Genomic DNA, 21,489 nt, shown 5'->3' on the forward strand with positions numbered 1-21,489 from the left:
CATTATGGGATTAAATAATAACACAAACTGGAACCAAAATTTTTTTAATGTTTATTTGTTTTTGAGAGAGACAGAGACAGAATAAAAGTGGGTTAGGGGCAGAGAGAGAGGGAGACACAGAATCTGAAGCAGGCTCTAGGCTCTAAGCTGTCAGCACAGAGCCCAATGCGGGGCTTGAACTCATGAGCTGTGAGATCATGACCTGAGCCGAAGTCGGAAGCTCAACCAACTGAGCCACCCAGGCACCCCATGGAACCAAAATTTTTGATTAAAATGTTTCTGTTAAACCCCATTTCAGTCGATAACTATTAGAACTGGCTGATTGGTAGTATGTAGGAATGGATTGTACTATTCTTTCTACTTTTATGTATATATGAGAATTTTCCTAACAAAAGTGAATAACCTTTGGAACTATAGTTTGAAAACTTATGATCAGTTAGTATTCAGATACTCAAAGTTTGATCTTTATGAATGGTTTTCATGTAAACAAATGCTCAATTAATTTTCAAAAAAACAGGTCTCAGTCTTGAAAGCTCTCTCTTCAAGTAAGCCCACTGAAGTCTGTTTTAAGAAGTCAAGATGAATTTCATGAGCCATCATTCACCTACTGATTGATTTCAGTAGGGATAACAAAGGTCACTTTCTGCATCTTAGATGATATATCATGGTGACTACAATTTTTAGTATACTATAGTATAGTATAGTAGAGTAGAGTATAGTGTATGGAATGGAATGAAACAGAATATTAGTGGATGATGGGTTGTAAGCAAAAATGAAAAAAACAGGAATATTTATTGGGAACTCCTGGTGAGGTAGCTAATAATGGTAACAGTTACCATTAACTATCCACTTACCATGGGCTAGATAGACACTGTGCTACATAAATACATTACTTCTAAAGTTTACAACCCTGCAAGAATGGTATTGTCATCCCCCTCTTATAAACAAAGAAGCTGACACTCAGAACTTTTTTTTCCAAAAACTAATTAAATGACTTTGCCCCAAGTCATGTATCTAATAAGATGGGGAAGACCAAAATTCAAATTCTGATCCCTAAGTTCTTTCTGTATTGTATTAAGCTCTTTGAAAACAGAAACTATGGCTTATTTATTTTGTTATCTTCCATTTTGCTTATTAGTAGCATAATGTAATCTAGTAGGTATTTAATGAAAGTTTGGTGAATAATAAGCTGTTACACTGTTTCAACTGGTTTATGGCACTTTGGTCTTATGGTCACATTAAAGACATGTCAGGAATCCAATGTCCTATTAAAACTCTATGTGGGAATACCATGTAATCCTTGTATCATTTATGCTAATAGCTCCTTTTCTGGGACACAAGCCCATCTTAAACACAAAGATTCTCTATGCTTGGCAGCTAGTAGCAAGGTATACATCTGCACATATACTTTGTGTATTTAAAATGTATTTTAAAACAAATTCTATTGTTAAAATAGTTGAGAAAATTAATTAGCAACTGTAAAAAGGCCTTAATTTTATTAAAAATACTTACTTACTTTTCCAGGTATCAGTACATAATGTAATGAGAACATAATATTCTTATAATAACATTTTCTTTAAATCTATACATAGACATAGAATATAGCCAAACTTGAAAATAAGATGCTATACCCCTGTACATGAATTTTTATGGCAAATTTCATGTGCTGTTTGAGAAACTGAGTCTAGTATTAAATATATATTTGCAACTATCTACTAACTCACCAATCAATAACATGACAAATATATAATAGACCAAGGAACATACTTCATTTAAGTTACATTTAGCTAAATAGTAACCTCATCACTAGTCAAAAAGATGTAATTTAATTCATTATTCCACAGAGTAAATTCTTACTGTTTAACACAAAAATAGACACATTTCATTTTAAAAGGAGATATTATACATTTTAAACTAGAGCTCTATTTCCATATCTTCTCTGAACACTTTTAGATGTAATGCAATGTCAATAATATGTTCCTGATTTAGAGTCTGGGAGGATGGCGGAGTAGGAGGATCCTAAGCCCTCCTCATCGCACAGATACACCTAGATAACAGCCATATCAGTGCAACGAACACAGAAAACAACCAGAAGATTGGCACAACAAACTTTCCACAGTTAACTGTAGAGAAGAGGTCACACTTGGAAAGGGTAGGAAGGGCAGACACATGGTCAGGAACCAAACTCCCAGTGAAACTAACCACAAATGGAAGGGACACCACAAGCACAGAGAAGGGAGAGGAGCAGAATGCATACTAAACACCTCAGACACAGGGAACTACACTGGTAAGACAAAAAGCCCCCATAATATTTGGCTTTGAAACACAGTGGGGCTTAATTCTGGGTACTTTAAAAATCAGCAGGCTTAGCTCTGAGGGAACCAGAAGGCAATAGGAAACTGACTTCCTGCCCTTAAAGAGACAAGCATAGCATAACAAAAAACCCTGTTGAGATAAGGCATTGAAACAGAAGTTTGAAAAGCACCTGCGATATACAGGAAGGAGATTTATTTACTAATCTGGGGCAGGGATCTTTAGGAGACTTCTCCAAGAACAAAAAAGCTGGTGGGTGCCATCCCCACCCCCACCCTATCCCCAGCCTAGATAGCAGGACACCTGTGGGAACCAGTGAGAACGTCCTCCACCTACCTTACTAACACCACGCACCCTGCCCCTGTGTTCTCCTGTGGATCTACCCCCATCCAACCTGCCCCACTAGGTGGGCTACTCTCCAAAGCAGCTCCTGCCACATTTTATCCTGTAAGCAGCCCTGGAAGGGACCACCTGCACTCCAAAATGACTCCTGCTTGAGGAGAGGGAAAGATAACCACACACCAGTTCAAATGTAGCCCCAGCAGCCAAACCTTGTAACTGGCAGGAAAGAAAGAGTGCTCTGTTGATCAGTGCCTCTGCAGCCCCAGCAGATGAACCAGGAATAGGCATCTGATCTGACTGCTGGCCCTGCTCACCAACAGAAACCTGTCAGGGGGCAGCACAGAGAGAGAGTCCTGTAGTTTGTGGTCACTGCAGCCCCAACACATGGACTGGAGCAGGCATTTGGTTTGAATGCAGGCTCCTCCTACCAACAAAAGCCTCTCCAGGGATAACACAGGGAGAGTATCCTGAAGTTTGGTGCGATCACAATACCAGCAAACAAGCTGAGGGCAGATTTCTGGTTTTACTGGTGACACCAACCAACTATAAGCCCAGGGTAGCTCCAGACTGGTCCTTTAACAGCATAGGGACCAAACCTTGCCCTCTGTGTGCCCACAACAGGCAAAGCGGGCCACTGTGGCCAAGTGGACTGAAGGCAAATGCTGCTCATCCAGCCACAAACAACAGTAGGTTGCACACAGTCCACATAGGAGAGATCCCTGAAGTACCTGGTTCTGGTAAACAGGGGACATTGCTACAAAGCACAACAGGACCTCTTCTTCATAAGGTCACTACTTTCAAGATCAGGAGACATAACTAATTTTCCTAATGCACAGAAATAAATACAGAGAGACAAAATGAGGAGACAGAGGAATATGTCCCAAATGAAAGAACAGGACAAAAGAGCTAAATGAAAGGAGATAAGCAATAAGCCTGACAAACAGTTCAAAGTAATGGTCATAAAAATATCTACTGGACTTGAGAAAAGAGTGGAGGATTTCAGTGAGACCTTCAACAAAGAGATAGAACCAATCAGAAATGAACCAATCAGAACCAAAAGAAGAACTAATCAGAAATGAAAAATTCAATAACTGAAATAAAAATACACTAGAGGGAATCAATAGCAGATTAGAGACAGAAGAATTTATCAGCAACCTGGAAGACAGAATAATGGAAAGCAACCAAGGTGCCCAGCAAAAAGAAAAAAAAATTAACAATGAGAATAGGTTAAGAGAACTCAGTGACATCATCAAGTATAATAACATTTACATTATAGGGACTCCAGAAGGCGAAAAGAGAGACAAGGGGGCAGAAAACTTCTTTGAAGAAATAATAGCTAAAATCTTCCTTAATCTAGGGAAGGAAACAGATATCCAGATCCAGGAGACATAGAGAGTCCCGAACAAAATCAACCAAAGGAGGTGCACACCAAGACACATAATAATTAAAATGATAAAAACTAGTGACAAAGAGAGAATTTTAAAAGAAAGAGAAAAGAGCTATATACAAGAGGAACCCCATAAAGCTATCAGCTGATTTTTCAGCCGAAACTTTGCAGGCCAGAAGGGAGTGGCATGATATATTCAAAGTGCTGAAAGGAAAAAATCTGCAACCAAGAATACTTTACCCAGCAAGGATATCATGTAGAATAGAAGGAGACAGTTTCCTAGACAAACAAAACTCAAAGATGTTCATTCATTACAAAGAAATCAGCCTGACAAGAAACATTAAAGGGAATTCTTTGAATGGAAAGAAAAGGCCATTATCAGGAGTAAGAAAATTGTGAATGGAAAAAATTTCACAGGTAAATACAAACATAAAAAAAGTATTAAAAAAGTATTTTAACCACTATGGAGGTTGAAGGACAAAAACAGTAAAATCAATATTATCAATAAAAATCAGTCAAAGGATTCACAAAATCAAAAGATGTAAAATATGACATCATATACATAAAACATGGGGGGAGGAGTACAAATTTACTGCTATTAAAATGGCTTCAAAAGATGCTCAACATTGCTCCTCATCAGGGAAATACAAATCAAAACCACACTCAGATATCACCTCACGCCAGTCAGAGTGGCTAAAATGAAGAAATCAGGAGACTATAGATGCTGGAGAGGATGTGGAGAAACGGGAACCCTCTTGCACTGTTGGTGGGAATGCAAATTGGTGCAGCCGCTCTGGAAAACAGTGTGGAGGTTCCTCAAAAAATTAAAAATAGACCTACCCTATGACCCAGCAATAGCACTGCTAGGAATTTACCCAAGGGATACAGGAGTACTGATGCATAGGGGCACTTGTACCCCAATGTTTATAGCAGCACTCTCAACAATAGCCAAATTATGGAAAGAGCCTAAATGTCCATCAACTGATGAATGGATAAAGAAATTGTGGTTTATATACACAATGGAGTACTACAGGGCAATGAGAAAGAATGAAATATGGCCCTTTGTAGCAACATGGATGGAACTGTAGAATGTTATGCTAAGTGAAATAAGCCATACAGAGAAAGACAGATACCATATAGTTCCACTCTTATGTGGATCCTGAGAAACTTAACAGAAACCCATGGGGGAGAAGAAGGAAAAAAAAAAAAAGAGGTTAGAGTGGAAGAGAGCCAAAGCATAAGAGACTCTTAAAAACTGAGAACAAACTGAGGGCTGATGGGGGGTGGGAGGGAGGGCAGGGTGGGTGATGGGTATTGAGGAGGGCACCTTTTGGGATGAGCACTGGGTTTCCATTGTATGGAAACCAATTTGACAATAAACTTCATATATTGAAAAAAAATAAATAAAATGGCTTCAAACTTAAGCAAACATTAACTTAATACAGATTGCTATGTGTATGTTATATATGAACCTAACAGTAACCACAAATCAAACATCTATAATAGATACACACAAAACAAAAAGAAAAGAATCCAAGCATATCACTAAAGATAGCCACCAAACCACAAAGGAAGAAAGGAAGAAAAGAAACAGAGAACTACAAAAACTACAATAAAACAAGTAATAAAATGGCAGTAAGTACACATTTATCAATAATTACTTTGGATATAAATAGTACATAGTTATCAATAATTACTTTGGATATAAATAGACTAACTGCTCCAATCAAAAGACACAGGGTCTCTGAATGGATAAAAAATCAAGACCCATCTATATGCTGCCTACAAGAAACTCGCTTTAGACGTAGAGACACATGAATATTGGATGTGGAGGAATGGAAAAACATTTACCATGCAAATGGAAATGAAAAGAAAGGTGGAGTAGTAATACTTACATTGAACAAAATAGATGTTAAAACAGACTGTAACAAGAGACAAAAAAGGAAACTACATAATGATTAAGGGAATGCCACAAGATAATATAACAATTGTAAATATTTGTGCACCCAATGTGGAGGAACCTAAATTCATGAAGCAAAAATCAACAGACACAAAGGAAGACACTGACAGTAATACAATAGTGGGGGACTATAACACCCCCTTCCTTACATTAATGGATAGATCATCCAGACAGAAAATCAATAAGGAAACAGTAGCTTTGAATGACACATCAGACCAGATGGACCTATCAGATATTCAAAACATTCTATCCCAAAACAGTAGAAAACACATTCTTTTCAAGTGCACATGGAACGTTCTCCAGAATAGATTACATGGCAGGCTACAAAGTAGTCTCAGTAAATTAAAAAAGATTAAAATCATATCATGCAACTTTTCTAATCACAGGTTATGAAACTAGAAATCAATCACAAGAAAAAAATCTGGAAATAATACAAATACATGGAGGCTAAATAACATGCTACTAAACACTGAATGGTTCAACCAAGAAATCAAAGAGGAAATAAAAACATACACTGAGGAAATGAAAATGAAAATGTAATAGTCCAAAATCTTTGGGATGCAGCAAAGGCTGTTCTAAGAGGGAAGTTTATAGCTCTTATAGGCCTGCTTCAAGAAATAAGGAAAATCTCAAATAAACAACATAATCTTACACCTAAACATTCTGGAAAAACAAGAACAAAGTCCAAAGTCAGTAGAAGGAAGGAAATAATAAAGAGTAGAGAAGTGAAAAAAAAATAGAGTCTAAAAAAATAATGGAAGTGATCATTGAAATCAAGCGTTGGTTCTTTGAAAATATCGAGAAAATTGATAAACCTTTAGCCACATTCATTGAAAAAGGAAGAGAGAGAGTATAATTAAATAAAGGCAGAAATGAAGAGAAGAAATAACAACTGAAACCACAGAAATACAAAGAATTATAAGAGAATATTATGAAAAATTATTTGCCAACAAATTGGACAACCTAGAAGAAATGGAAAAATTCCTAGAAACACATAGCTCTACAAAACTTAAGCAGGAAGGAATCGAAAATTTGGCAGACCAATTATGGGCAATGAAACTGAATCAGTAATCAAAAAAAAAAACAAAACAAAACAAAAAACCTCTAATACACTACAGTCTAGGACCAGATGGATTCACAGGTGAATTCTACCAAAAATTTAAAGAAGAGCTAATACTATTCTTCTCAAAGTATTACAAAAGATAGAAGAGGAAGGAAAGTTTCCAAATTTATCCTACAAGGCAAATATTACCCTGATACCAAAACAGATAATGACACTACAAAAAACAAAACAAATCAAAACAAAAAGAAACCAGTATCTTTGATGAAAATTTATGCAAAAAATCCTCAAAAAATTATTAGCAAACTGAATCTAACAATACCTTAAAAAAATCATCACCACAATCAATTGGGATTTATTCCAGGGATGTAAGTGTGGTTCAATATTTGCAAATCACTCAAGGTGATCCATCACATCAGCAAGATAAAAGATAAAAACTATATGATTATCTCAATAAATGCAGAAAAAGCATTTGATAAAGGAGAACATGCCTCATGATAAAAATTCTCAACAAAGTAGGTTTAGAGGAAATATACCTCAACATAATAAAGGCCATATATGAAAGGTCTACAGCTAATATCATCCTCAATGGTGAAAAGCTAAGAGCTTTTCCTCTAAGATCAGGAACAAGAAAGACAAGAAGGTCCATTCTCATCACTTTTATTCAACATAGTACTAGAAGTTCTACACACAGCTATCAGATATGAAATAAAAGGCATCCAAATTGGTAAGGAAGACTTAAAACTTTCCCTATTTGCAGATGATACGTTACTATATATACTGAAACCCTAAAGTCTTCACCAAAAACTACTAGAACTGCTCAATGAATTCAATAATGTCACTGGGTACAAAATTAATAAGCAGAAATCTGTTGCATGTGTACACTAGTAATGAAAGTAACAGAAGGAGAAATTAAGAAAATAATGCCATTTATAATTACACCAAAAAGGATAAAATAGCTAGGAATAAATGTAACCCAGGAGGTGAATGACCTATACTCAGAAAACTGATACACTGATGAAAGAAATCTGAAGATGACATAAACAAATGGTAAGATATTTCATGCTCAGCTTTGAAGAACCAATATGGCTAAAATGTCCATAGTATCCAAAGCAATCTACAGATTTAATGCAATCTCTATGAAAATACCAATAACATTTTTCACAGAAGTAGAACAAATAATTTTAAAATTTGTATGGAACCACAAAAGACCCTGAGTAGCCAAAGCAATCTTGAACAAGAACAAAACTGGAGTCATCACAAACCCAGATTTCAAGATATGCTACAAAGCTGTAGTAATCAAAACAGTATGGTACTGGCACAAAAACAGACACATAGATCAATGGAAAAGAACCAGAGTCCAGAAATAAACCCATGCTTGCATGGTCAATTAATCTCCAACAAAGGAGGCAAGAATATAAAATGGGAAAAAGACTCTTTGAGAAATGGTGCTGGGAAAACTAGACAGCTATATGCAAAAGAATGAAACTAGACCACTTACTTCTACCATACATAAAAATAAACTCGAAATGGATTAAAGAACTAAATGTGAGAGCTTAAAATTCCTAGAAGAAAACATTGGCAGTAATTTCTTTGACATTGGTCATAGAAACAGTTTTTTAGATATGTCTCTTCTGGTAAGGGAAACAAAAGAAAAATTAAACTTTTGGGACTATACCAAAATAACAAGTTTTTACACAGTGAAGGAAATTGTCAACAAAACTAAAAATCAACCTACTGAATGGGAGAAGATATTTGCAAATGATATATCCAATGAGGGGTTAATATCCAAAATATGTAAAGAACTTCTACAACTCAACACCAGGAAAACAAATCATCAGATTAAAAATAGGCAGAGGACCTGAATAGACATTAGATGGTCAACAGACACATGAAAAGATGGTTAACATCACCAATCTTCAGGGAAATACAAATTAAAACCACAATGAAATATTACTTTACACTTGTCAGAGTGGCTAAAATCAAAGTGAGAAGAAATAACAAGTGTTGGCAAGGATATGGAGAAAAAGGAACCCTTATGCACTGTTGGTGGGAATGTACACTGGTGCACCCATTGTGGAATACAGTGTGGAGGTTCCTCACAAGATTAAAAATAGAATTACCATATGATCTAGTAATTCCACTAGCAGGTATTTGACCAAAGAAAATAAAACCACCACTAATTTGAAAAGATATATGCACCCTATGTTTATAGTAGCATTATTTACAAGAGCCAAGATATGGAAGCACCCATTTCCAGCAATAGATGAATGGCTAAGGAAGCACTCTCTCTCTCTCTCATTCACACTCACACTCTCTCTCTCTCAGGAATATTACTCAGCCATAAAAAGAATGAAATCTTGCCATTTGCAACAACATGGAAAGACCTAGAGGATATAATGTTAAGTGAAATAAGTCATAGAATACCGTATGATTTCACTCATATGTGGAATTTAAGAAATGTAACAAGTGAACATGGAAAAAAAGAGACAAACCAAAACAGACTGTTAAACACAGAAAAAAACCTGGTGGATATCAGAGGGGAGGTGGGCGGGGAATGGGTAAAATGAATAAAGGGGATTAAGAGTACACTTACCTTGATGAGTACTGAGAATGTACAGAACTGAATCATTGTATTGTATGCCTGAAACTAATATAACAATGTATGGTAATTATATGTCAATTAAAAAAAAACCACATTCCTACCTCATTAGAGATTGCTGCCATTATAGCTTTTCCAAGCTGCCATTCTTGGCAAATAAGTAGAGGATATAGACAGATGTATCCTTTGAAATATATGGAATATTTTTATTATTTTAAAACTTCTGAGTTTTGCTATTCTTGTTGCATTTGTCACCAGGCAAGTGGATTTTCCTTTCCTGTTTTTATTTCTTTAATATTCCCTTTCTTAACCGTTCAGAATTTGCCTTATGATGCTGTCACTTTACTGAAAATAATCTCTGAGTAAATTTATTCAGAAAGACAAGTTCATCAAGTATTATTTATTGCCAATTTTATGTCCTCTTCTTAGAAAATTTTCCCTTGACTTTGCAGCTTTATACTCTCCCATCCTTTCACTCTCTAACATTCTTGCCTTTTCTTAAAATTTACCTTTTAGTCAACTGCTTGTCTTTCTAAGGGAGCTTTAACAATTTTTCTATATTTAATAGCTTTGACATCACTTCTATGCTGATGACCATCAAATCTATATCTCTAGTTCTATATTTTCCAACATTCTTTGGTCCCTCATTTCTAATTTCATACTGAAAGTTTCCACCTGGATATCTTACTAAAATAATACCACCTCAAGTAAACCATGCCTAAAATTAAATGTTATCTTTTCATTGGAAACTAGACCCCTTTTCAAATTTCTCGTCTCTATCAGTGGCACATTGATTCCCTTTAACCTAGACCTTGGTATTGGTTTTGCACCTTCCTTCTCCTATTTTTTGCACCTTGCTTGCTCTGAGGTGGCTCCAAGTCCTGTTATTTGTTCCTTTGAAATCATTCTCATAATGATTCCTTCCTTTCCATTGCAACTGCCATATTGGCTCTTGTCTTTGCTCAGGTGGTTTCCCTTGCTTCCCCTCCCTAGTTTAAATCCTAGTCAACCTTCAGGGCTCAAGTCAAGTCCCAATCCCTGCTGTAATGCCTTGAATGTTTAAACTGTCATGGATTCCCCCTTTCTCTGAATACTCTCAGCCACTTCAAATCCATACTATACAATTCAACAGCTAATAAAATATTTTCCATTATTCTTTGCTGCTCTATATCAGTATCTTAAAAGCAATTTTCCTATTAGTTTTGTAAAGCATGGCTTGTACTTTATTTTTTTATTTTCGGTGTTTTTTTTGTGGTACTTAGGCCAGTGCTCAAGTTCTCAATATATACTTGCTATATTCTCATTACTAATTTTCTTCTTTAATATATAAAGGGATTGTCTTTTCTAAAATATAAAAAGTATATTAAAAATGGTAAGGAAATATAATTTTACTTTTTAAAATACTCCTTTATGGCACATATATATATATATAAATGTGTAAAGACAGGCAAACCAGGCCTGATATACTCTCATAATTTTGGGTAAAAGGCAGTAGCAATCCTATTCCTGTCTACCAGGAATTTCTTTTATCTTTCTTCATTAAGAGACTCAGCACTTAAAAAGAATACTTAACTCAAATAATCTTAGGCACAACATTTCACTTGATAGCTACTAGGAAATGTTGAAATGGCTGCTGCTGAATAAACACCTCAGCTCTATTTCATAAACAAACTATTAAGAACTGTGAATCCACAAGATCATCTACCCATTACTGATTACTGATAGGCATTAGTCAAGATGTGGGGTTTTCAGCATTAGACAAATAGGCACTTGGGAACTTCCCACACTTTCCATTTTATCAGCCTCATTAAATATAGAACCTATTATGTGTTTGAAGCTGTCCTAGTTGATGGTTTCTAATGATCATATTTTATTTGTCAAGCATCTTCAATGCTTCAAAATTTTAATTTCTTGGATGATTCTTTGGAGTAAAGGAAACTGAGGCAAAGAAGGATGGGCCCTCTTAGTTGCTCTTCCCTCTTCTCTCCCTCTCTAGAACCCTCACTGTTTTTAATCCTTTTGGAAATGGCTACATACCAACCTTTGAAAACCCTATACAAATTAAAGTTTATGTGTTCAGATTATTTAAGGAAACAGATCAAGCTAGTAAAATTCTGCCAACAAGAAACATGATTTCACTAGAAAACTTTGCATGTATAGTAACAATTCTGAAGTGTGTGCATTGAACTTTATTTACTATACCATGAAAAAGAAAAGTCTATGCCATAAAATTCAAAGATATTTTCAAAAACATTATAGTTAAATCTCTTTAATCTTTTATATGAAAAGAATCATGTCTTGCCACACTGTAAAATGGCAAGTTACCATATTTCTGTATTCTGAAAGCCTAAAATCTTATAAAATATTTACCTTATACAAATACGTATTAACAATGCATCACTGTAATTCCTCAAAGACAGCTGTTTATGAAAAAGCATTCCATTAACTGATTTGAGAAGTATCAATAATTGTAGTGCTGTTTAACTTTTTTCAGAAATGCACTGTTTGGCAAATGTGGCCATCTTTTTTCAATTCTATATGCAACAACTCTAGCTTTAATAAATTAACTTTTATGAGACAATTTTATAAGTCCCTGAGAATTGGTAACTCTCTACTAAATTCTATACAGATATATTATCAAAGGTAAATATCTCTATGTTTTAAGTAATATAAACAGTGTGATAATGCCTAAAAATAAAATATCTCATGGGATAGAATTTTCCTTATTATTTCAAAATACTGGACCCAAACACTTATCCTAGAATATCAAGAAGTAAATTGGTAGATACTAAGTTATATTCCTCAGATGTATATTATTTCTAAAACGCTTAATATTTCTAAGAGATATTTCATTATGTCAGTTTCTATAAACTCAAATCTGTGCAGTTAATTTTGTTATATAATTTTTTAGTTGGGAAAAAAATCCCCAAATATCCATTCATCATCATCATCCTCTGAGAATTGGAATTACAATTAGTGTGGTTAGCTCATTCTATTTCTTAAGAAATTATACTTAATTCCATGTTAAAAAATTAGTATCTTGTTAAAGTAATAAGAAAGCCAATACGTTAAGATGATACAAATAGACAGGGGTATTCTGACATCTTAACAAAGATTTCAGAGGTAAGGCCATGCCATAACACCCATCACTGGGACTGGTGACATTACTGTAGCCATATGTATCTTTGCTCAGAATCACAAGTACTCTCTACAGTGTGAGTCAAGTAACCAGTATTTGTTGAGGACCTATAATACAGTATGCATTATGATAGGCATATTGAGTGTTACTAAAGCAAACCAATATTCCTTCAACTCACTTTTACTGATTGCCTACTGCAGGGCAAGCATTGTGCTAGGCAATGAAGATTCAGAGAGAACTAAAACTTGTTCCTGCTATTGCAGCTTACAATTTAGTGGGGGCAGGGAAGACTTGCAGGAGGTGGTGACATATGGAGAGCTGAGGTAAGGGTGGTGGGTACTGGAATTCTAGATGGAGGTCCTAGATTGAGTAGAGGCAACGAGATAAGAAACAGCATGCTACAGGGGCGCCTGGATGGCTCAGTCAGTCGGTTAAGAGTCCGATTCTTGATTTCAGCTCGGGTTGTGATCTCGCAGTTGGTGAGATTGAGCCATGCGGTGAGCTCTGTGTGGACAGTGTGGAGCCTGCTTAGGATTCTCTCTCTCCCTTTCTTTCTGCCCCTCCCTTGCTCTCTCTCTATCTCTCTCAAAATAAAAAAACAGCACGTTAAAAAGAGGAAAATACAAGCCACAGAGAAAATACCAGAAGATTAGGCTGACAGGCAAGGTCCAGTTCTATATGCCATGTTATGGAACTTGGATTCTATCCAGCAGGTAAGGGGAAAACCACAGGACAGTTTTAAGCAGTAAAGTGGTATCTTAATCTAGCAGCAGGCTGCGGAATGGATGTGAAGTGATGACAATGAAGGCAAGTTGATTAGTTAGGGTGGTGAAAGGGGCCCGAATCAGGGAAGTGTCAGTAGGGAGGAAAAGAAAAAAAATTTAGGTCAAATATTATTTTACTTGCTGATAAGTGTATGTGAGGAAGAGGAACCAAGGATAAATAACGGGATAGGTGGAGGTACATTTAACTGAGATGGAAAAAACAGATATAGAAGGGATTTTTTTAAAGGGTTGGGATGGAGGTATAAGGAGGCGTTGGTGGGGGGGGATGAGTTCTGTTATGAATATGTTGAACTTAGGATGATGATGGGCTGTCAGGTGAGAAAGCCCAGGTGAAAGTCTGAGCAAAGTCTGGCACAGAGATACATATTTGGGAGATGTCAGATAATTGAAACCATGAGAATCAAGATGAGATCATCTAAGCACAGTAAGGAATGAGAAGAATAGTAAGGTGAAAACAAAACCTCAGAGACCACTGGTATTCAAGGGTCAACAGAATAAGAGAAGCCCGTGAATGAGAGAGTTAAAGAATAGCAAGAAAAATACAGGGAGCCCAGGAGAATCAAGTGGCCAAGGAATTCCTAGGTTTGTTTGGCAAAATGTTTTTACAAAATCAGAATTTGAATACCTTTAGGCAAAACACATACCATCTTCCAGTTCAACTAAAGCCCCATTATTACTCATGCTGCACCATTTTCTGTGGCCTGTCTTACCTCTGAAGGCTTGTGTTTTTGTGGCCCCTGGAATAGAAGCCTCCAAAAAAGAGGGAGTCATTTTAAGTGTCATATATATAGCAGAGAGGACCAGAAAGACAGGGAATGAGAAAAGCCCACTAATGTAGCAACAGAGGGTCATGGTGGTGATCTTAACAAGGATAGTTACCCCCATCTGTGGTCATGATGGCAAAATCCAGGTTAGAGAGGGGTGAAAAGTAAATAGATACAGTGAATGTGGCTATTCCTAAGAAATTTGGAGAGGGAAGGAAGAAAGACAAGACAGTAGCTAAAAGGGAACATAGGTCTAGGAAGGCTTTGTTTTATTTTGTTTTTAAAGAATGAGAGAGACTCTGAATATGTCTATAGGCTGATGCAGAGAGAGGTAGTATTAGAGAGATGGGGCTACCTGATGGAGCAAGATTTGGGAGGAGGCTGGAAGAGAAGGGTATAGAAGGTACAAGTGGAGTGGTGAGCTTTGGACAAGTGAAGGAACTCCTTGACCTCTGAGGCTGGAAGAAGACAGAATAAGAATTCAGACCTAATTAAGACCTAGTGCAGGTTTTTCAGCAGGAAAGTGACATGATCAAACTGTGTTTTAAGAAAATTAGTTTGGCACAAGCATGCAGGATGAATTGAAGAGAGGTGGAAGACTGTGGAGATGATGGCAACCTAAACTAGAGTGGTACCGGTAGAAATGGAGAAAATGAAAAATCTAATAGACATTTTAAAAGATATGACATAATTCTGGGACAGAGTAGCACTGGAAAAGTCAAGGACAAGGAAGAGTTAAAATGACTCCAGGATTTGAAAACCTACCCCAAAAGATTAGAGTGGTGGTAAAGGGGCAAGTGGAATGCACAGCCAATGTGGGGAGGGAAAATTATGGCTTAAGATATATTGAGTTTGAAGCAATGGTTCTCAAATTTGAACCTTGAAAAAGAAACAAAGTCCTCTAGAGATTAGACGACTGCACAGAAAATAGGGAAAAAAGGGGGTGGGATAGTGTCATTCAGACAGGACAACTCTCTCATGCCAGAAAAAATTTAACAGAAGCTGATTATTTTAGACATTTCAGAATTAGATTAACTATTTCATAAGGATCTTAATTTACCTGATATAAGGAAAGGTTTACTACTATACAAAGGCCAGTTCTTCAGATTCAGCAAAACTTTCTCCTAAACATTTAATTTTTTTCGAATCCCAGACATTTAACATTAAGTGTGCTTTTTAGTTGAGAGAATTTATAGAATACAACTGAACAATTTTTTCAAACTATATACATGGGTTAGTGATTCAAGTACTGGTTTGCTGCTTTTCAGGTTTTGGCTTCCATTAATACCAATAGTTACTACCAGCACCACTACTTCACACTCCCAATTCCAGAATTTTTAAGCTGGGAGGGACATTACACCATCACAAGGGCTTGGATATGGCAAGTGTCAGTGCTTTGCTTTTAATTGAAAGTTGGTTGATAAGTGCTTCACCATGATTGTGTGAAGAGTAGAATGGAACCACAAATAAGTTTCTGGTAACTTAAATTCTGTTTTCTTGCCCCTCCTCTGTTTTCTGAATGTTAGAAAATAAAGAGGGGGTGGAATGTTGAAATATAAAATTATAGACTGGAATAAAAACCCTTTTTCTGTTCAGTCATGTGAAATAATCTGCATGAAAATAATGTTTGGTGCCAGAATTATAATTAGTTTGAGTAATGAATTGTCTCCCTAGTAATGAAAGGAATAAAAGTAAAACAGTGCAGTAAGCTGGCATCTGATCATTGTAGGCTATCTGCAAAATTCTTGGACCAAGAAAAACTGTGTTAAAATAATTCCCTACCAAAAAGCAGGTCTGAAAATCTCCCCTTCCACAATTTCAAAATATTTCTTAACATATTTTATGCAAATATCACAAAAGTATATTATAATCAAAACAAGTGACATGTTAAAATTAAAAGCTAACATGATGGGGGGAGGTGTTGCATATTATATGATTTCTGATGATACGAACTCAATTGAAAGACAAAGGGACCAGGTGAACCATTATCAAAATTAGAGGCAATGATAGGAAAATGCAGTAAAAGACAGCATAATTAAGAGGATGAACATGACACACACTCAAACTTCCAAGTATTTACAGCCCAAGCACATAAAAAAGAAAAAGCACTCTCCAAAGCCCAGAGAGCCATTAAAATTTTCTTTTGCTTTGCAACCACAATGCTATGAGATTGCTCCTCCTTTTATTTTCTTAAATATGATCCAAGATTTCAATTTTTTAAAAAAGTCACTCTGCATAAGTTTTCAAAAAATCAACTTCAGCTCCTGGGGGACTCATTTCCATAAGTATTTAATGTCTGCATATTTAATATTTGGGCATACAAAATCTCCTGTAGGTATCTTAAATTATCTCAGAGCTGAAAGGCTTCGGAAGCCACCTACCCCGACCCTTCATTTTACAGATGGAGAAATTAAGGCCCAGAAATAGGAAGTAATCTGAGCAAGGTCACAGGGCCAGTAAGAGGCAAAGCTGGGACTAACATCCAAGAGTCCCTACTCTCAATCCATTGCTCTTTTACTTTTCACAACTGCCTCTTAATATGAACCTCTGTGATATTTACAGAACGTCAGAATGAGGAATTATCAAGACATCGAAAGGATAATGGTATTCATTCATATACGGATTAGATAGGAAGAATGGATGAATGAATGTATGGGTAGGTGGATATTCTATAATATTATTCACAAAACATATCACGTTTCTGTTTTGAAGAAAGCCTAGGTCTTGTCACTTGTCACAGCAGTCACTGTGTTGCACTACACACCAATCTTAGCAGTAAAGAATCCTCTGGTACATCCTGCAGTTTAAAGACTATTTACTTGCCAGCAAACACAGAAAGAAGTAGACTCACCTTTACTCCTATCCCTCTGGCTCTCAAACCTCTAACTTCCCCGTCCTATATATACTCTTTACCTGATGTCAGTGCATCACATTTGCATGCTCCTCACTCCCTTTGCACCTACCACCCTCGGTTTCTCCATTTAGACGAAGTGTCCTTTTCTAACTGTATGCCTCAGTCGGCCCTCCCCCACTCCACAGGCCCCTCGATCACCTTCTCATTACTCTGTCGACAAATCTCAGCGTTTTCAAACCCTATGGTCCCCTCTTGCTTACACAGTGATGTGGCCGGCTCCCCGCACCAATACAGGATCGGGGGAATATCTCCGCAGATGTTCCTCACTCACTACCCGCGGTGGGGGCGGCGTCTCCTCCTCTTCCTCCTCCTCTTCTTCCTCCCCCTCCTCTTCTTCCTCCCCCTCCTCATCTTCCTCGTCGTCGTCAGGTCCCGATACCGACGACGACGACGACGGCGACGACGACGACGTTGCCGCTTCTTCTTCCTCCTCCTCTAGTTCCGAGATGGTGTCGAACTCCGCCATGTTGGGCAGCAGGATGCTCATCACGTGACCTCTCGATCGCCGCCACCCTCACGGAGAAGAGTTTGAACCTACCGAGGTGGTGGAAGAGGAGGGGGAACGAAATGAAGAGAAAGCGGACGGGGGAAGGGACAGGATTTGAAGAGATGCGCCTGCGTGTTGAGGCAGACGATGAGGGTTGGAGGCGGGGGCATGAGGGGGAAAGGAACAAAATCTGTGTACGCTTGCGCGGCTCCAAAGGAAGGGGGGCGTTAGAGGTGAACTCCAGGGAATTATTGAGGCCCGGTTTGCGGGTGCAGTGGTTAATACTGCTCTTTGGGCTTCTGTTGCTTGTGCCCTGGGACGTATTTTCTGGTTTTATTTCCCATTAATTAGTAGTAGCTATCATTTCCCTCCCCACACCCCGTACAGGGAATGCATATTCCATAACGTGAGGTTAGAACTTTGCCTCAAATATCGCAAGGTATATACCAATCCCTTACTTTTGTTCAGCATTAGAGTTTAAAAGACTTTTGCATCAGAATTTTGCAACCCTGGGAGGCATTTTTATAAACACTTCGCTGAAGTGGAAATTTTTCTATTACTACTTCTATGCCTACTATGTAATACTTTAAATAGAGGATTTACTAAGTGTCTGGGACTGTGCTAAGCACTCTTTGGGCATATCTCATTTAATACTTCACAACTGCATGAGGTTACATACCAGGATGATCTCGCCTGACAGGTGGGAGACTTAGCAGCAGGGAGGATAAGTAACGTGCCCAAGGTCACGGAGTTACTAAATATTTGGCAGACCTGGTTTTAAACTTGGGAATCTCTTCTGATTTTAAAAGCTCAGTGCTCTTAAACAAAGGGCTACCCTGCCTGAAGTCGTTTGCAAAGGCTTTGTAGTGTGGTGCATTTGGGGATGTTTCTTGAAAGATGTTTGAAGTTCGGAGGGTGTTTGTTTGTTTTACAGGTGAGAGGGGCATGGAGGAGGTGCAGGGAAAATTCCAACCTAAAGAAACATTAATTAATATAATCCATCTTCCAGACACTGAGCTAGACTCTCTCACGTGACGATATCTCAGTTAACCCTTAAACACTCCTACGAGGTAAGCATTACCATATCCATTTTATAGATGGCAAAACTGAGTCTCAGGAAGTTTAAGTAATTTGTTAAGGTCTGTGGTAACATTTTGTCCAAAAGTTTCCATTCAAATATTTTTCCTATCTTCTCCACAACTGCTAAAACGTTGCAGAGATCACATATTTGAGTTTGCAATCCATGTCCCAAACTACTTAATACTTAGCAGCAGCACAGAAATCCATGTCATAATTCAGGGATCATTAAGACAGCAAAGTCACATAGCTGCTAATTAATAAAACAAATCCTGACTGCTATGCCACAGCTCCATCCCCATCAGATGGTGAGACCGAGGAAACAGACATAACTGCACTTTAAGGTAAGCATTACATTAGCAGTATAGCAATATAAACAAAGCATTTAGGATGTATGAAGGACAAAGAAATGAGTTTGGAAGAGGCGCCGATCAAACCATGATCATTATCAACAAGTTTATGTTACTAAAGTGAAGAAAATGTTTTGTATTCCATACCTTGTTTATTTAGAAACCTTAAAAATAAGCTGAAACACTATCAATAAGCAATAAAATCTAGTTTTCATAGTATAGAGAACTTAATCTGCTAGCCTAAAAATTTTTATAATAATTTTGCCTTCTGATAAGACAGATAAAATATATCTGTTTTCTTGGATATTAATAAAAACATGTCATATGTCATTTATGGAAATGAAATACCTTAGACTTGAGATCAAATCAGTATTTCACACCAGTTCTTCCCTTTCAAAAAGCAAAAAAAGCCAGGGTGCCTGGGTAGCTCAGTTGGCTAAGTGTCCAACTTTAGCTCAAGTCATGATCTCATAGTTAGTGGGTTCAAACCTTGTGTCAGGCTCTGCACTGACAGCTTGGAGCCTGGAGTCTGCTTCAGACTCTGTGTGTGTCTCTCTCTGCCCCTCCCCTGCTTGTGTGTGTGCTCTCTTTTTCTCTCTTTCTCAAAAATTAATAAGTAAACATTGAAACAACAGCAAAAAAAGCCATAGGAAATACTAAAAATTTTCCAAACATACTATATTATCCATAAAGTTCCACTAAATTACTTTCTAGAAAGAAGTATTTTGCTGATTACTACTTAAATGGTATTTTCTCTTTTTCACCAGTCAGGATTAGGCTAGGAAGGGATATTTGAAAGGGAGAAAGGGAAAGGAATATAAGGAGTGGACTTTGTGATAAGTGCGAGATATTGGAACTATGGTAAAAATGAAGAAATGATGGGTGTGGGGGATGGAGAGAAGGATAGGGAGGGGGAAATTACACTGTCAAAATGGAAACAGGTCTCTGACATTTAGTCAGATGTCAAAAGAACAAAGGAGTGCTATGCTTCAAGAAACTCACAAGTTTAGTCAAATCTGCTTGTCTGCTTTCTTGCATATACAGTGTGCTGAAAATGCATATATAATTCCAGAAGTATTTTTTTTTCTAAACGGAGAATTTGGAATCGGGGAAGCCAAGAAAAACACGTTTTATCAGTAAACACAAGGAACAACATGCTTTTTAAATAATACTTTAGCAAGCATCAAGAATACTAAAGCTAGCAGTGGGTGGAGAAGAAAGCAGGCCATATAACCTTCCATCTGATGAAGTAAGCAGGGCATGGGTGTAATTACCCTGTCTGAATGGGGATCTGAAGCCAGAGGTCACAGGTTTAGCCATCTGAGGGGGTTACAATCTAGAACAGCTGAAAGGGACTGTAGCTTAAAAGACACCTTTCTTCCTTTTCTAAGTGTGCAATTCAGTGATTTTCGTAAATCTACAGTTGTTCAACTATCACCACAAACTAATTTTAGAACATTTCTGTCACACCCAAAAGAAATCACTGTCCCATTTTCAGTCATTCCCCATTCTGACCCCTAGCCCCAGGCAATAATTAATCTACTTTCTGTCTCTATAGATTTCTTTTCTGGACATTTCAAATAAAGTGGATCATACAATATGGAGTCTTTTGTTTAATTTCTTTTGCTTAGCATAATATTTTTGAGGTTTATCCATGTTGTGTCTTGTATGAGTACTTCATTACTTTTAATTGATAAATAGTATGCCATTGTAAGGATATATCACATTTTGTTTACCCATTTACCAATTGATGATATTTGGGCTGCTTCCACAGTTTGGATATTATGAAAATGCTTCTATGAAAATTCACATACATGTCCTTGTGTGAACATATGTTTTAATTTCTCAAGGGTAGATATCTATGAGTGGAATTACTGGGTCATATGGTAAGACTGTTGATTTTAAGATAACTGCCAAACTTTTTCAAGGTGGATCAATCGGTTTACATTCCCACCAGCAATGTATGAGAGTTCCATTTTCTCCACATTCTTTCCAACGTTTGTTATTTTCATTTTTATTATAGCTATTCTTCTGGGTATGAAATATCTCACATTGTAGGTTTATTTTGCATTTCCCTAATGACCAATGATGTGGAGCATCTTTTCATGTGCTTGTTTCACTTATATACCTTCTTTGATGAAATGTCTATTCAAATCTTTTGTCTTATTTATTAACTTAAGCTTTTTTTCAAGATAATTATACATAGATTCAAGATTCATATATAATTATAGAAAATAACACAGGGATGTCCTATTTACTCTTTATTCAGTGTTCCTCAATGGTAAAATCTTGCATAACTCTAGTACATT

At 37.0% G+C, this 21,489-nt stretch overlaps 1 protein-coding gene across 2 annotated transcripts in view; it reads right to left on the reverse strand.

Annotated features, from left to right (window-relative positions):
• CHIC1 (cysteine rich hydrophobic domain 1) overlaps positions 1–17,904 on the reverse strand; it is a 71,331-nt gene extending 53,427 nt beyond the window's left edge. For both annotated transcript variants that reach the window (XM_081793736.1, XM_081793737.1), the window contains exon 1: positions 17,467–17,904. In XM_081793736.1, coding sequence (XP_081649862.1) covers positions 17,467–17,753 — 287 coding nt within the window. In that variant the 5' untranslated portion in view covers positions 17,754–17,904. The remainder of the gene's footprint in view (positions 1–17,466) is intronic.
• Between the last annotated feature and the right edge of the window lie 3,585 nt (positions 17,905–21,489).

The sequence above is a fragment of the Panthera onca genome, chromosome X, assembly GCF_046562875.1.
Source record: "Panthera onca isolate mPanOnc1 chromosome X, mPanOnc1 haplotype 2, whole genome shotgun sequence".
Taxonomy (NCBI): Eukaryota; Metazoa; Chordata; class Mammalia; order Carnivora; family Felidae; genus Panthera; species Panthera onca.